This window comes from Scardinius erythrophthalmus (genome assembly GCF_964197995.2).
Source record: "Scardinius erythrophthalmus genome assembly, chromosome: 2".
NCBI lineage: Eukaryota > Metazoa > Chordata > Actinopteri > Cypriniformes > Leuciscidae > Scardinius > Scardinius erythrophthalmus.
The window spans coordinates 57,644,028-57,660,327 of record NC_138222.1 but is presented as its reverse complement, the minus strand read 5'-3'; the positions used below and the strand labels follow the sequence as shown (position 1 = coordinate 57,660,327).

General features: G+C 36.5%; 2 protein-coding genes across 6 annotated transcripts; one reads left to right on the top strand and one right to left on the bottom strand.

The window, feature by feature from the left end:
• ponzr4 (plac8 onzin related protein 4) lies at positions 1-9,767 on the bottom strand. 5 transcript variants are annotated; one of them, XR_014029630.1, is made up of 8 exons: positions 9,666-9,716; positions 8,690-8,841; positions 8,369-8,498; positions 8,063-8,217; positions 6,723-6,800; positions 947-1,004; positions 498-566; positions 1-193 (listed from the first exon to the last, which is right to left on the bottom strand). XR_014029630.1 is itself a non-coding variant. In XM_081358768.1 (5 exons), exons 3-5 carry the CDS (start codon positions 8,469-8,471, stop codon positions 6,678-6,680), a joined length of 381 nt encoding a protein of 126 aa, XP_081214894.1. In that variant the 5' UTR covers positions 8,472-8,498; positions 8,690-8,841; positions 9,666-9,716; the 3' UTR covers positions 5,878-6,677. The 5 variants fall into 5 exon arrangements, 3 of the variants coding, with proteins under 3 accessions (XP_081214894.1, XP_081214895.1, XP_081214896.1); XR_014029631.1 differs by having other exon boundaries at positions 5-193; positions 8,690-8,822; XM_081358768.1 differs by lacking the exons at positions 1-193; positions 498-566; positions 947-1,004 and having other exon boundaries at positions 5,878-6,800.
• Positions 9,768-11,239: 1,472 nt separating this feature from the next.
• ponzr3 (plac8 onzin related protein 3) lies at positions 11,240-12,712 on the top strand (the record flags this gene model as incomplete). Its single annotated transcript, XM_081390263.1, has 3 exons — positions 11,240-11,342; positions 11,430-11,584; positions 12,593-12,712. 3 exons carry the CDS (start codon positions 11,240-11,242, stop codon positions 12,710-12,712), a joined length of 378 nt encoding a protein of 125 aa, XP_081246389.1.
• Positions 12,713-16,300: the final 3,588 nt, after the last annotated feature.

The window sequence follows — 16,300 nt, the reverse complement described above, 5'->3', positions numbered from 1 at the left end:
AATTGTAAAAATCATTTTATTCAGTGTAAAGAAACTTGCAAAGAGAAAATACAGCTTAAATTGAACTTGCTGAGACAGTCAACAGAAGTCTTGCATCATCCAGACTACAAGTCACCAAATTCCTGCTGCTGGTTTGGGAAATTCCAGGAAGTGCCCCGAAGTATAAGGTCAACCTGAATTGCTAAAATGCATACTGCAAAAACATCAAATGACAAAAATAAAAATAAAAAATCATTTTCTAAAATAGTGCATTTGTCGTTTTCCAACAAAAATACAAAAATACATAAACATCCTAAAAACGAGATAAATTTACCTGATAAACAAATTTGTGCAAATTCTGAGAATACATCTTGAATTATTTTCTTTACCTCATTGTCTAATAGTTGTATCTTGTTTTAAAGCAGGGTTGCCACAAATGCAAATGCAAGCCTTTAAATATGTTTGTCAATTCAGAATTCAATGCAGAAAACAGAAAAACTGGAAGAGATTAAACAGACCTGATTAAATATCCTCTCACTAAAACAAGTCATGTCTTGCACAGCTTCTTCAATGGAGTTTTAGATATTCTGAAGGGAAAACAAAAGCATTGATTAAGAATTATTTTCTGCAGTTACTATTTATTTTATATTGCAACAGGTTTTAAATAGAAACAAAACACATAGTACATTAAGCTAAAAATAATGAAAATATGTTTTCCCTAGAATTTTGTGCATTATAGGCAGAAGACAACAAACAGAAATGACAATAGGCTTGTATTCACCAAGCAGCAAGAGGTTTAACACTGTTACTTGTGTGTTAGCTATGCATTTGTTTGGCAGATTCGCATACTGGCACAGCAAAAAGCACAATTAACTAACAAAATCTATGCAAAAGAAACTTAAAAGCTTGCGAATGTGCATAAGCTTTAAAACACAGAATGGTTTGAAATTTTTTGTAAAACTCTTACTTGTTTCTGCCAACAGGCTAGGCTTGCAGTGTTAAGCTTGAGCAGAAAACTGGTCCATCTGTGCAAAGTTCAAATGTTCAGTGTTAATGTGACCCTCAAAGGGTGAACAGAACTAATATTGTACTTAATGTTTAAAGAACTGGGTGCAACAGTTAATAATGGCTAAGCATAACATTTCATCTTTAAAATTATTTTTAGAACTGAGTGAGACATCAACAACTATTTTCGACACATGAAGAAGTCTTAAACAGTCCAACAAGCTACAAAATCATCAACGCAAACAACTTGTAGATGACTTACCTTGAAAAAGGTACCTCAAACATTCAGTTTAAAATGTCGCTGCTAATGATTGGAATACACTTCAAAAATCTCTGAAGCTTGAATCCATTGTCCCGTTATCCACCTTCAAATTACTATTAGCGAATCTATTGTCTGACCATTGCACATGCTAACCCGACACACACTTTGGCCATTAATACATTTATTTGTACATTCTAATCTACCATGGCTGTCTCTGTTTTTGTTTTGTTTTTATGTTTTTGCATATTCCCCATCCAGCAATGGTCACTTGCTATTTTGCCATTTGCCACCTTTCATTTTGTTCTAAGCTTAGCCACTTTGTACCCGACAACAGTATACGATACGTCCTTATTAGACCTTTACACTTAATTCCTCCATTGACTGTATGGCACAGAGCAACGCCACTTTATCTACCAATCATTTACCTCCATATATTGACACCTTTTGCACTATTTGTATAAATTTGTAAATGTTTGATCTGCTGACCTGCATTCCTATGCTTATTGTGTACTTCTTTGTCTTGTAATTACATGTGTAACTTTATGTTCTTTTGTACCTCAACGCTTTTATCTTGGCTAGGTCGCCATTGTAAATGAGAAAGTGTTCTCAATGTGCTCACCTGGTTAAATAAAGGTAGTAAAACAAAAATGTACAAAAAAATTTAAAAGAGGAGGCAAGCTGCCAAAAGCAACAAAGGCAGATGTAATTGCAGACTATGACTCCAGGCTATGACTCACTTCATGGACTTTATCACAAATCCACAGCTTCCTCTTTCCTCTGTTACTTTCTATAGTTCAAATTACCTGGTACAAAACATTCTGCCTCTGGGAATACTAATGTTATATTTGGAGCTGACTGAGAATATTGTACCTTAATGATTTCTCATATTTTGCAAGCTCCAAAGAGTGCTGCCGTGTCCTGACCTAATAGAAAATTTGCTTAAAAATGAATATAGTGAGTATGTGTGTGCGATTGTGCATAGATATGACTATGTATTTAAGCAATTGATGGTATATAGGAAACAGTGTTAAAAAGGTCACATACAAACAGTAGATGCCAAACCCCCCTGTAGAGAAGTAACCCAGACAGTAACATAGTGTCGGCCTAGATCCGGCCCACATCTGGTACACGTGGATTCCACACGGCCCAGATGTGGGCCGGATCTGGGCCGACACTATGTTGCTGTCTGGGAAACCATATTGAGTTGTTCAAAAAGGTAAAAACATGATTGCCCCGTTGTGCTATTTGAACTTATTTCTTCGCTTCAACTCAGTGAACAGTATTGGATTTTTTGGATTCAAGTTTATAAGGTTTGAAAAATTAAAGTGATCCATTGTCTTGACCAGTGTTGGGGAAAGTTACTTTTCAAAGTAATGCGTTACAATATTGAATTAAAAGTAACTAATTGCATTACTTTTTATTGAAAGTAATGCGTCATGTTATTTTTGCGTTACTTTTTCTTGTTTGTCTTTTAATGACAACAAAAAAAGTTATATTTTTGGCAAATGTAAAGGCCCTTTAACACCAAAGGTGAAATTAATAAGCCTTAGGCTGAAGAAAATGCAAATTCATGCCTGTACAGTAGAGGGCGCAAATAAAACAAACACAAAAGTAATGTTAATTTAAAGTCATTGTTGCTTATTAGTATGGGTGAATTGGATCATCGAAGGTCAGCAGCAAAGACATTGGTTAATAAAGTGAGATTAAATACATAAAGCATATTTGTGTAATTTAACATTTAATTATTGCAGGTTTGTATAATATTCTGAGTTTCGCATTTCACTCAGCGTGAATCTCCAGCGTCTCGACTAAAGGAATTTTTATACTATAAAGAGTATTTTACCCCGAGGTGCAAACGCGAGCTTACATCTGAACTGAATATGATGAAATAGAGCACATTCAACACAATAATGACTATAGAAAACGCGTCTTTGTATTGAGTTGTCCTTGCGAACGACATGCAAAAACAAACAGCGCGATTCTCAACAAAAGATTCTCACGAGATTAGAATCACCCGCAAATATTCATGAACTTACGAGTCACAGTTACCTTGACGAGTCTTTCACTGAATGAACTCACAGAATCCCAAATGTTTCTGAAACCAAATTGAACTGCAAGTATTATGTTTAGAAATGTAGCAAGTTTCGTGCACTTCAGAAACTCAAATTAGCGTAACTGATCGTTCATTTGACTGCATGCAACTTATACTGGGTTACCATATTCATATTCAAAGAATCCTTTACGACATGTCCACACGGCAATGTTATTTGTAGGGCATGAGTCCAAAAACCCGTGTTATAGACCCATGGACCTTTCTGGTACTTTTTGTCAGTTTATGATGCAACACATAGGCTACCTGTATGTTGAATCAAGTTCTCACAGATGACCGCAGTGCCATAGATATGGGAGGAGTGCAGGCACTAAGGTCAAACAGGGGCAGACAGCAAATCTGCCCAAAATCTGATGCTGTGGAACAAGTAAAGCAGGTGTGGCACCATGTGGTGAAGCAGCCTGGAGAGTAGCAAATACAAAAGTGCTCCACTGATTCGAGCTCACTGTTATCACAGCTGAGGCTGTTGAAATATCATGTTTGTTGCTATATGGTAGTGTCGTAGATTTTTCCCTAAACCTAACTATCTGGGTTGTCTCCAATCGACATTCCCTTTCTATTCTACTGGGTTGTCTCCAATCGACATTCCCTATATAGCTACCTAACAAACTAGCAAATGTCCTTTAAATGCTTTAATCACGGCCAGAGGATCTCTCGAGCAGTTCTCAGAGAATCTCCCCCAAGAAGAAGCAAGGCCGGAGGAAATTCCATTGAGAATCCCACCAGCTAAAAAAATACAACAGTTTTTATAGAATAAGGAGGCATGGCAAAAATGTCATACTGCATTACATAATTTCCCCACAATTTGATTGGTTTTTCATAGACAAACCCTTCTGTTACCAGGCAAAGCAAACTTTGTTTTAATGATTACTTTGTTAATCACAAGGTTCAAATTTAGTCATCTGTCTAGTTATTTATACACTCACACGACCAAAGTCAAAGGGGTATGGCAAAAATACAACATCCAAAAACACAGGACAGAACGTTTTAGTACATTGTGTTACTTGTTAGTACAAGTAAGGTTAGATGTTAGAGACATGGTTAGTTTAATACACAGTTTACTATTTTATCTATTAAAAATCTACCACAGTAGCCACTGCAGAGTGAACTGAGAAGATAAGAACAGAATAAAATAAGCTAAGAACTGATTAATTATTGATTCAGCTTTCAGATGAACTCACCAAGCTCTTCTCACAGACAAAAATGTCTTCTGTGTTATGGCTTAACAATTCAACAGAAAGAAATCATGGCTTATTTGAATACAAGAATGAAGAACGTTTCCTTGTTACCCATATATTTTTGCACATGGGTTCCCATCAGGACCTGAAAGGTAATTATGCTTCAGGAAAAGGTCATATTGTAATTTAAAGTAGCTGATATGTAGTTCTGGAGCTTGACAGCCACTGGCTTCATTCGATTTAATGTAAGAAAGTCATACGTGTTCGCAACACCGTTTTTGAATTATTAATTTTCAATAAACTATGGAGGTTGCAATGTAAAGATGACTCTATATGCTGTGAATTGATGTGTATTCCATGTTTTAGTTCTGGAGCTTGACAGCCACAGGCCTAATTCAATGTAATTTTAAAAAAACTATGGACATTGCAATGTAAAGATGATCCTAGATGACTAATGCTGTTATTTCATGTTTACATATTTTGCAAACATTTAATTTTTTCAACTACCCACATTTTTATGGCAAAAAAAATGGACGATTTAGCATTTAGTGTTTGTCCAGACCTGTAAATGATTGAATTTTGTGTCCCTTCATCAATTAATTTCAAGTCTGTTCCATATGCAGTTGATATCTAATACCCATCATGATGGTTCTTGGAATCCAATCCAATATTTTAGTTTAGGCAATGTTCTTTATAAACAATATTTGTTATACCGGTTAAAACTCTCTTCACATCCTGATAGCAATCAATAATAGAAGTGGTCTAAATATTTGAAAAATGTACATATATCTTCTGTGTAAGTCTCAGGTCCAAAAAATGTTCATCCAATCATTGCATTCGGTCCGCATGCAATGATAGGATGTTCTACCTGCCAGTCAACCGATAAATTTGCATACCTCCACGTCGTCAGTGTGTTTTATGCTATGCAGAGTTGTAGACAGACGTCAGTCACTGAGTGCCGCAAACAAACATCAGAAACCTTTTACAGTTCCCCGTGAACCAAAACAATGAGCTTTTACCTGTGACTTTCAACCCAGAGCTGTTTTTGGATTTGGATTTTTTGTTTTGGATTTATGCATTTCAATGCCAACACTACGAAATTGATCCTGCAACAGTCAGGTGGTACAAGTCAGAGCCCTTGAAGTTGTTCACGTTCATAATTATTGTAATGTTATGTGCTTTGAGACATAAAGTAATTTAACGGCGTCTCTCGTGACGCTTTGCAGACTCTGCTCTGGCTGTGGTTGTTCATGTGTTTTGAAGGAGGAGTGTTTTTGGAGACGTGGGATCTTACGCTTTCAATGCTTTAGCCTACCCTACCTTAAATTGTGTTAATGAAATACCTATAAAACATTCATATGAAAAAAATAAATCAAGATTTTTTTTCCTGGGACCTCTGGATATTAATGGACATTTCGGTCTTGCACCAGTTAGTTGAATGGCGCTTTGAGCTTGTCAGCCCCAGTTCTTATTCAATTTTATGTAAAAGTGGAAAACGGCAGCCAAAGCGTGTGTAGATGTTCCTAAGATCATTTCTCAAAATTATTTTTTGTTGATAGAGCATGAAACACAAACCCTTATATTTAATCAGCTTTGACACTTTTTATATTCTATTAATTTCATCATTTACAGATCTGCACAAACAGACATGCACTACAACATCTTTTCCTAATATCAAACCTCCAGTGTCACATATCAATGGCTCAATATAACAGCTTTCCAACTACAGTGAAAATCTCATTAAACAGATATTTTCATAAAGAAAAGAATATGCTAGGTCTTTAATAATTACAACAATCTATAATAAAAATATTGAATGTATTGTGACACTAAACATGCTGTAACACTAAGAATCCCAAATGGGCATTTTCCTTGAGGGAATCCATTGTTCAGAATTCTCCACTTCCTGGATTTTAGCTGTACACCAACAACATCTTAAACTCATTCCCATACAATGCAATGCCAAAGGGCTGATCTCAGGTCAGGTGTGTGTGGGAGAAAGGAAGATCAAAAACTCTGATTACACCCGCAGAACAGCAAGTCTTTGTGTTTTGGACTGACATGACTGATCCGATAAGGACAGAACGCTTTAGAGAATGTATTGTGTAAATGATAATAGAGGTGAGGAAGATGATGGTGCTCTTTAGGTTGGCCTGTTGTTGAACAGAGTGATAGGTGATAGTCTTGCCTTCATCTCCCGTCTGATCTGGCACCATGAGCACGGTCCGCAGAAGAAAGAGTACACACAGTCATTACAGATAGAGTCCTGCGTGAAGAAAACCGGGGTTAAACATAAAAGAACCACAATATAAGATCCTTGACTGTGGAAGAAATACGTATACGTGACTTGACAAAAAGTAATGTGACAAAAAGTAATTTATGACCGAGACAGAGGGGCTCCCCTCAAAGTAGCATGATAAGATGGCTAAGAAATATCTTCATTTGTCCTAACGAAGTGTTAGTTATGGCTAAGAAGTATCTTCATTTGTCCTAGAGAAATAGCCTTGGTAGGGACTATAAGTAGGGACTATAATGAAGGAAGGATGCCCTCTTATGGTCACACTTTGAAATTTCTTGGAATTATGTTTTTGCAGTGTTTGTTTCATAAGCAGATCAATCCAAAAAACACATTAAATAACACTAGTACAACCCACTGAAGGGATGCATGTCTATCCCTAACAGCCTCGCTTTCATTCCCATTAAAAATCAAAGATGGCACATAAGCTCTACAGGCTCAATTGACCTTATTCAGAGCATCGCCACAGCGAGGCTTGTGAGGGACTTACCATGTTTTCAATTGCATCCATCCACTGTGGAAAGCTGTATAAAGCTCCTAGATCACTTAGCAATAATTTCCACAGCTCATATTGTCTGGGGTGTCTACTGAAATTTCTCGTAAAGATATTCCCTTTCGAAAATGAACCATGGTTTTACTACAAAAAAAAATAAAAAAAAAAATAAAAAAAAAAACATGCTTGTTGTAGTTAAACCATGGTAACCAAAAATGAACCATGGTTTTGCTACACTTACCATAGTTTAACCATGGTATTAGTAGTTAAACTTTTTTTTTTACTATAATATTTTACTACACTTTTACTATAATAAAACCATGGTTAATTGTATGGGTTTCAGCAGACCAATCCAAAAACACATAAAAAAAAACAGTAGCCTACAACCCACAGAAGAGATGATATCCCTCACAGACTCAATCTCATTCCCGTAAAAATCAAAGATGGCGCTTCTGTGAAGGCCTATTATGCACGCGCTGTAAAACTCAACTTTTTAAAACTGTGTTTTTGTCTACTGAAAGTTTCGTCAGCTCAACAACGTACGTTATGTTGTTAAACAACAGTACGATCGATTGATCGCACTCGTTCGTTCCCTCACAGCCTCATTTTCATTCCTGTCAAAAATTAAACATGGCGCTACGCTGATTAAGGTCTATTGATTCAGCTTGTAATAACACAAAATGATGCAGTTTCTTTCTAATCTATGCTTTGGTAATCATAAAGTTTCTCTCGTCTTTACCGTGATGCCGTATCGTCGTCGTGTGGACACCCTCATGGAGAGAGTAACAGGAGGAATACACCCGCAGCTGTCCAGGAGAGGGAGACAGAGACATTCTCCATGATCCCTGGCTGTGATGCAGGCGAAGCAAGGGAAACACCACACAGAGAAGCAACCTGCAGAAGACCGAACAATTCAAGTCATTATTCTGCCTAAACAATCTGACTGTGCACCTGCTAAACACACCAGAGAGTTTCTAGAGCACTCAGAGATTGCACCTTTCTAAAAAGCCTTAATTCACTATTTGTTTTACACACACAAACTCACATTCATTGACGTTGTCGCATTCGCAGATGCTGGTGGACCACTGGTCTGATGCTGCAGACACCACTAGTGGCCTGGGTTGTTGAATCACCATCTTGCTTGCCATGATGAATGAGTATCAGATTCAACAACTCTGAAATCCCAGAAAGAAAGAACTATAAAGAATCTAAAGCAGAATTTTAGCAATTAATAAACAGGTGACTTCAAACGTCAGACACTAAAATGTGTTACTTTGTTGCTTCCATATAGGAAATTCTAAATTCCAAATTCTAAAAACAACAACACTTGGCTCAACAGTTGCTCCAGCAGCAGATTTTGTCTTACCTGGGACAGAGGAAACTTCAGCAGAAGACTGACACCTTGTGAAGGCGATGCTGTCATTTATTTAGGGGGAGGGAGGATGTCGGGAATGTCTACACGTAGATTCTCACTCGTTCGTATACGCACATAAAGGATGCTTATCAAAGAACAACTTTCTAGTTGTGCATTCATCAGATCAGAGCATGGTAATAATGAGAAAAATTAGAAAAATGACAAGCATGCAAGAAAAATGGACAAGAAATACGACGTGGTTATCCCTATTGTATTACACTTTGTCCTTTGAAAGTACCTAAACCGGTGCAATGAGGTGAGATAAATGTCACAATCTGTATTTGGATGCAGGAATTTAATATAGTGAAACTACAATCAATTACTGATTAATCATCAGGAACGTTTTATGAAATCATCTTAGTTCTTACAGTAGCCTACTGATTACGTAAAGATAGGCCAGACATCGACTGCCAGAGTACATCATGTCTCTGTGATTTCCCAGTCTTTCGGTGAGTACTTTAAGGTTACAGTAAATAGTAGTGTGCATTTGGATAAAAAACATCTGCTAAATTGCAAATCACTAATAACAGGCGATTCAGGTGCACTGCTTTCTGCTCAGATCAAATCAAATCCAGAGCTCCTTGATGAAATTTCCCAATCTACTTTGGACTGCATTTTGGGTGCCTGAATACACAAACTTTTAAAACCAGGTTTCAAAGTGCAACTTTTTGAAAACGATCCCGACCCCGTTATCGTCTCACCGTAAACTACAAAAAATGTGAATTTGTGAAAACGGTTATGTCATACGCATGTGTGTTCAGTCTATAGACGTATAGTGTTTCTTAACAAAGTGACATCGCCAACTACTAGCTTGGCATGAGCGCTTTTAGTCTTCTTCGCAGATCCATTTGAACGAGGGTCATTTTGACAACGTTGTCATACGCAAAAACATTTCTGTTTTTAGCACTTCTTTGTCAAGTAAACATACCTCAACATAGTGAGCGCTAACAAGACCCATAGACACAAGCAAGAAACCAGCAAAGACAAGGGAAAGGAGCACAATATAAAGGGATCAGAGCACATGAGGATCAGGTGAACTCAATCAAGCAAACAAGGAATAGACAAGGACTAAATAAGGGGGCGTGGAAACGGGAAACTGGAGGACATGGCCAACACAAAGGTGTGTTCGCCATCGACTACAGCTGGAAATTCTTTCTTTCTTTCTTTCTTTCTTTCTTTCTTTCTTTCTTTCTTTCTTTCTTTCTTTCTTTCTTTCTTTCTTTCTTTCTTTCTTTCTTTCTTTCTTTCTTTCTATGTTTGAAACCACAATGAGGAAATCATTTATTTACAGTCCCCCTGTAGTCAATAATTGTATGTCTTAAAACTCATCTTTGATCACCAAAACGACACATTAAATGTTTTTCCTTGGAAAAAAAATGTCTTCATGCCATAAAATAGCTTGATGAATGTAACTCCACACTCTTTCCTCATTTAGTATACGCGGATCGATGAATATGCAAATGAGCCCCGTCTCCACTCACTCACACCAGCTCAGAGATCCACTCGTTGACGATCACACGTTGATCTGATTGGTTACAAGGTAGTTTGTGACGTCAGAAACACCAGCGATTTCAAAGCGTGTTTTTGAGACTGTCTTTGGTTCACTGCAGTTTTAAGGAGAAAATACTCAGCAATGGTGTCGACTTATGAATTTACACATGGTTTGTCTTAAAGCATATTAAAAACACCACATAGACATTCTATGTATCAGACACACAAAAAAACGTATTGGAAGAAGAAGATGAAATGTAAGGAAGTGACTTGTAAAGGTGGTTAGCAAGGAAAAACTCCCAAGGATGTTATATAGATGTAGAGAAAGAAACAGCAGGACCTTAATTAAAAGGCTGGTATGCCAAAAGTTTGACGTCAAGACCCTTTTGTTTGCCTCTGTTACTGCTTTAAACATTTAAATTATGAAATATTTGAGTGCTTTTTGAGTGCATTCTTCCTATTCTTTCTCACAGATAGTTCTCAGTATCAGGGTTATTTTGTCATCACTAACCCTGGGTTAACATATTTTGTTAAGCCTGGAACAAAATTCCTCCCTGAAAATGTAATCACAACCATATCCCTACCAATGAGTTATCCATAAAATCAGAGGGAAATGATTGGTGAATAACGCTGATGTAGAAGCACCTAACCCTGGTTATAAGCCTAAACTTGACAAAACAGTAAAGTTGTCCCTCAAATCAGATTGGTTGATTGGAATGTTGTTCCAGGATCATGTCGGACTGTGGGGAATCAGGTTTTGCATCAGTCTCATTAAGCTGAGCCATTCTCACGTCAGCAGAACTGGTAATCACCTGAAATCTATCGATAAAAAAAAGAAAAGCATGTACCGGACTAACCCGCTCTGTGGAGACGTGATGTGAAGTGATGCTAATCTCGTGTCTCTACGCATGTGTTTGCTCACTGCTGGCTCTATAAAGTCTGAAAACTCAGATTCTCATCGACACTCATTGCTGATCTTCGCCATCGGTCATAACCAGAGCTCAAGTCATCATGGCAACTAAGATGGTGATCCAGCAGCCGAAGCCCCTGGTTTTGGCTCCGGGTTCTGACCAGTGGTCCACCGGCCTCTGCGAATGCGACATACTCCCAGACTGTGAGTGCATTTTCATTGAAATCCCTGCAGACATTTGATTGTCTTTTTCTTTGTACGGTGACTGATCTTCCCCATCTTGCTGGGCAGGTTGCTTTGCGTTCTGGTGCGCCCCATGTTTCGCCTGCATCACGGCCCGAGATCACGGAGAGTGTCTCTGCTTGCCTCTGCTGGACAGTTTCGGCCTCATCCCACCCATCACTATGGCAATGAGAGTGTCTGTCCGACGCACGTACGGCATTGAGGTAATGACTTTACTGGAGTTCACGGCAAAAAAATGCATATCTTAATCAGTTCTGAACTAGTTGCATTCATTTAAGACAGTTGGAGGCGAGACACCCCAGGTGAAGAAACAACAACAACTAATAAATATCACCATACTTCACCAGTTGACTGATTACATTAATAATAGCAAACATTTTTTTTGAATGACAAGTTTTATGAAATTGTATGTTTAAATATGCAAATGAGGCAGTCTAATTAAATATGCACTAATTTGCATACATTTCTAGAACAAAAATCTGAACATTGGATGAAGTCAGGTTCAAAATGTTTAATTTAATTTTTGTTTTTTTGTTTTAAAATTATTGTTTCATTTATTTGAAATAAATGGAAAGGTTTTTATCACTCCACAAATCAGAAAATACTGTCAACAGCCAAAAATAATTACATTTTCACCATTTTTTTTCAGGAATAAAATGTTGTATAAAATCAGGAAAATTATATATGAACACCTATGTAAAAACCTCCATAATATAGATTAGAATAAAACTGTAAAGTTTGGTGTGTTACTGAAGGGGAGATTTCTGGCTCAATGTAGGAGGAAAAACTCATTTTGAGAAAATGGTCTTTAAAGATATATATACTGTAATTGAAATCTAAGGATGCAAATGGATAAAGTGCTCTAAAAAATACAGTTAAAGGTGTATTTTGAATGTTTTCTGTCCACTAGTCTGAAAAAACACTTTGTGAAAAGCCAAAATCTCAAAATTGACAGATGCATGAAAATAACAGTGTTTTTGCCTGTAGTGTCTCACCTTAACTTAAAAAGTGAATTAAAATACTTAAATTAAATGAGCTCATTGAAGTAATGAATGCATAAATGTTTATGACACATGAAGTTTATTTACTTAATCTTAAGGCAACAGGTTTCTTTGCTTTTTTAAGTTAAGTCAACTGATCCCTCATTCTTTGATGTTGGACGTGAAATGTCTCTCTCTCTCTCTCTCTCTCTTTCTATCTCTCTCTCTCAGGACTCTATTTGCAACGACTGCGTGTTGTCCTTCTGCTGCGGGCCGTGCTCTTACTGTCAGATAAGACGTGAGCTGAAGTCTCGCAACCACCCCGTCTCCCTCTTAAGCTTCCGAAAATAAAACACTCCATCATCATCAGTCACTGATTTGTAACTTCAACTCTAAAATGAACTCAGTTCTGACCCCGAGGTGTGGATTTCAGCTGTAGTCTGCTGAGGAATGAAGCCTGAAAACTCTTCTCTACATGATTCTTTCGCTTAATATTCAACAATATTATTGATCTGACTGTAGTGGCACTGTTGGATGAGAACTGAACTCTGTCTGGATGATGACATTGATGGTCTTTACAACAGAACTGAATCAACACTGAACTGACTTCAGATGAACAACTGCTGAAATGCATTATTTTCCTGTTATCTCTGTAAAGCTGCTTTGAAACGATCTGTAAGGACACTTGACTTGACTTAGGGTAACAACTGTATTGATGCTTCGTTAGACTTAATGGAACATCAACTGAGATCATCAGGTGGAATCATAAGGTCCTCCATGTTAATTTTGTTTTAAACTTGCTTTTAGTTATGCTTTTAGTTTAATTTTATAAATATTTTTAATGTATTATGTCATTGTTCATATTGAAATAAAAATAATTGTGATAAAAAACTGCACTTTTTTGTATGTTCTTTTGTTTTAATACACACACGTTGGGTTTTCATTCATGTGTCCCCTAATATATGCTATTAATTAAAATAACCATTTAAATGCACAAAAGTTTGGGATCAGTGAGATAAAAAAAGAAAAGAAAAAGAAATTAATACTTTTATTGAGCAGCGATTAAATTGATCAAAAGGGACAGAAAATACATTTATAATGATTTCTATTTCAAATAAATGTTCTTTTGCAGTTATCTGTCAAAGAACCCTAAAAACTGCATCAAGGTTTCCTCTAAAATATTACGCATCACAAGTGTTTTAATAAGAAATAGACATAGTAATTAGATCATAATAAGAAAGCAGCAAATGATCATATTAGACTGATTTCTGAAGGATCATGACACTGAAGACTGGAGTGATGATGCTGAAAAATCCTTTCTTCCCCCCCCCCCCCCCAATATATTCACATAGAAAACAGTTATTTTAAATTTTAATAATATTACTGTTTTGCTATATTTAAATGCAGCCTTGAGCCGAAGAGATTTTATTTTATAATATTCAAAAATATTAAATAATAATAATAATAATAATAAATCACCCATTTACTAACAATATAGTTAAATGCATTATTAACAATGATCTAACAATGAAAAATTCTAAAGCAAATAAAAATCTTAAATGTTATTTTCAACATTTACCAATCAAAAGTTGTATCTATATTATTAATGGATCTGAGCAAACATAAACTAACAATGAACAGTTGTATTATAGCCTATATTGTTTCATGCACACAAATAAAATACACCATCATGCTAACACACAAGACACAAAAAGAATGCAATAAACACTGATTTAACAACATAAACTGTAATATGAAACCCTAATGCACAAAACTGTAAACAAAAAACAAAGAAGATAATTATTTAAATTAAAAGTCATCAAACATGAAGTATCATTCTGGGAATGTCCTTTTATGGCTTTTCACTGTTGATTTGCTCTTTTTTTTTTACTTCCAAAAACTGTTTAACAGTATTTTACTGTAAATTAAACTAAATATACAGCTACTTCACAGTATAGTAAGGGAACATACTATTAACCATTACTATTAACAGGTTTACTGTTAAGTTAAAATTATAATATTTTTTAGTGCATGTAACTTGGTTATTGGGCTCCCTCTGGTGGCTGTGTGTTTGTGTGTGTGTGTGTGTGTGTGTGTGTGTGTGTGTGTGTGTGTGTGTGTGTGTGTGTGTGTGTGTGTGTGTGTGTGTGTGTGTGTGTGTGTGTGTGTGTGTGTGTGTGTTCGCTTATATTTAATTGCCACATAACACGGCTTAATTCCACTTTTGTCAAACTAAACCCAGATGACTAATAGTAGGCTTAATGCTGTAATTGGGCCCACCGGAAATAAACGAAACTGGAGTTCTTGACTGGCCATCTTGCTATCATGTTTGACCCATCTCTCGTTTTAAGACTGACGTTCTTCATCTCTATCAGTGCATGTATGATCATCTACGTGTCTGCATTGTCCTGTTTATTACCTTAATCTTTAGGACAATGTTAAAAAACTAATAATTAAGGATAATCTTCTATATCTCCTTCATGTGGGCTACCTCAAAAATAAATGTAGGCCGACGTTTGTATGCCTATGCATTTATAGAAACTTTTTCTGGTCTCCTACATTCAGCGCACTGCCAAGTGGCAGGACACACATTTAGAGTACCGGCGTAAGGTAGCAGGAGGTCATTTGGCATATCTACCTTTATTCAAAGTATCCTAACTAATACAATTATTACATAGGCGACTCCTGTACAGACTGTCGCCATGTGCTTTTGGTAACCTTCTATGTGTGGATTACTTGTAAACTTGTGGTTTGCTGCCATCTACTGGTGGAACTAAATAAGTATACAACTGATTTCTCTTTTCTTTCTTTTTTTCTACTTTTTTTTTTACTGCTTTTGTCTTTAAATCATATTTTCAAATTTCACAGTGAAAATTTTTCATTTTTGAAGAGTGTTTAAAGCATCAAATGAACTGCCATTTCATCTGAATGGGAACCCAGCTGCAGTATTATATAAAGATTGATTTTAATGATTGCCAAAAGAATATGTAGGGGGGGGGGGGGGAATGGTGAAGTTAGCACCTTGGAGTGAGACTGAACACCCTAACATGCTAAACTCCGCTCTTAATGTAAATGAAGTTGCTCCTGTTGTAACAGTTGTGGTTTGTATAGGCTAATATTCCATTGTCTGAGATGGCTCCTCTGAGTGTCCCACACCTGCTCCTATTCCACAGCCGATCACCATATGTCAGGATGCGATCACAGTGTGCATATTTGTTCTTCTGTGCTCTTTGGAGTGAAGTGATTCTAAAACCAATCCGGTAAAGTGAAACTCACATTTTAGGGCAGGAGACTTGGATCGCTTGACGCATTTTATAGTAGGCTAATTTTCACAAAGCAGCTGTACAAAGCTGTGAAAGTTCACCCAAAAATGAAAATTCTGTCATCAATTACTCACTATTAAGTCTTTTCAAACCCACAAGTAATCTGTTAATCTTTGAAACACAAATAAAGATATTTGGAACGAAATCTGATAGATTCCTGCCCCTCCATTGAAAGTCTGATCGTTCAAAATGTTCATAAAGAGATCATAAATAAATTAATCGAGTGGTTTAATCAAAGTCTTCTGAAGAGACACAGTCATGTTATTTGTTGAACAGATTTAATTTTATTCACATATTGATAAGTGATATTGACGAAACTGATGAAGCTCTAACGTGATGCGTAACACGAGAATGAACCTCATTGGTTCTTGCTGAAGCTCAAACATGATGCATAACATGTACTGGTCATTACGAACTTTATGAAGACGTGAAGGCACCTTTACATTTACCATATTTGAGTAGCCTACTCTATGTACGTGCGATGATCAAAATCTATATGCCTAAATAAAAAAAATGACTAAATTATATCGGTTCACTATATAAAGCGATTGGGTCTCTTCAGAAGACTGTGATTAAACTGCTCAATTCATTTTACAATCTCTTTATGAACATTTTG

What these genes read in the sequence shown, in the direction of transcription:
- ponzr4 (XM_081358769.1), bottom strand. Translation starts at nt 8,471, where the DNA reads ATGGCAAGCAAGATGGTGATTCAACAACCCAGGCCACTAGTGGTGTCT. An exon ending in ATGCGACAACGTCAATGAAT is followed by an intron (nt 8,218 to 8,368) that starts GTGAGTTTGTGT and finishes GGTCTTCTGCAG; the next exon opens with GTTGCTTCTCTGTGTGGTGT. An exon ending in GACGACGATACGGCATCACG is followed by an intron (nt 6,801 to 8,062) that starts GTAAAGACGAGA and finishes TTCTTCACGCAG; the next exon opens with GACTCTATCTGTAATGACTG.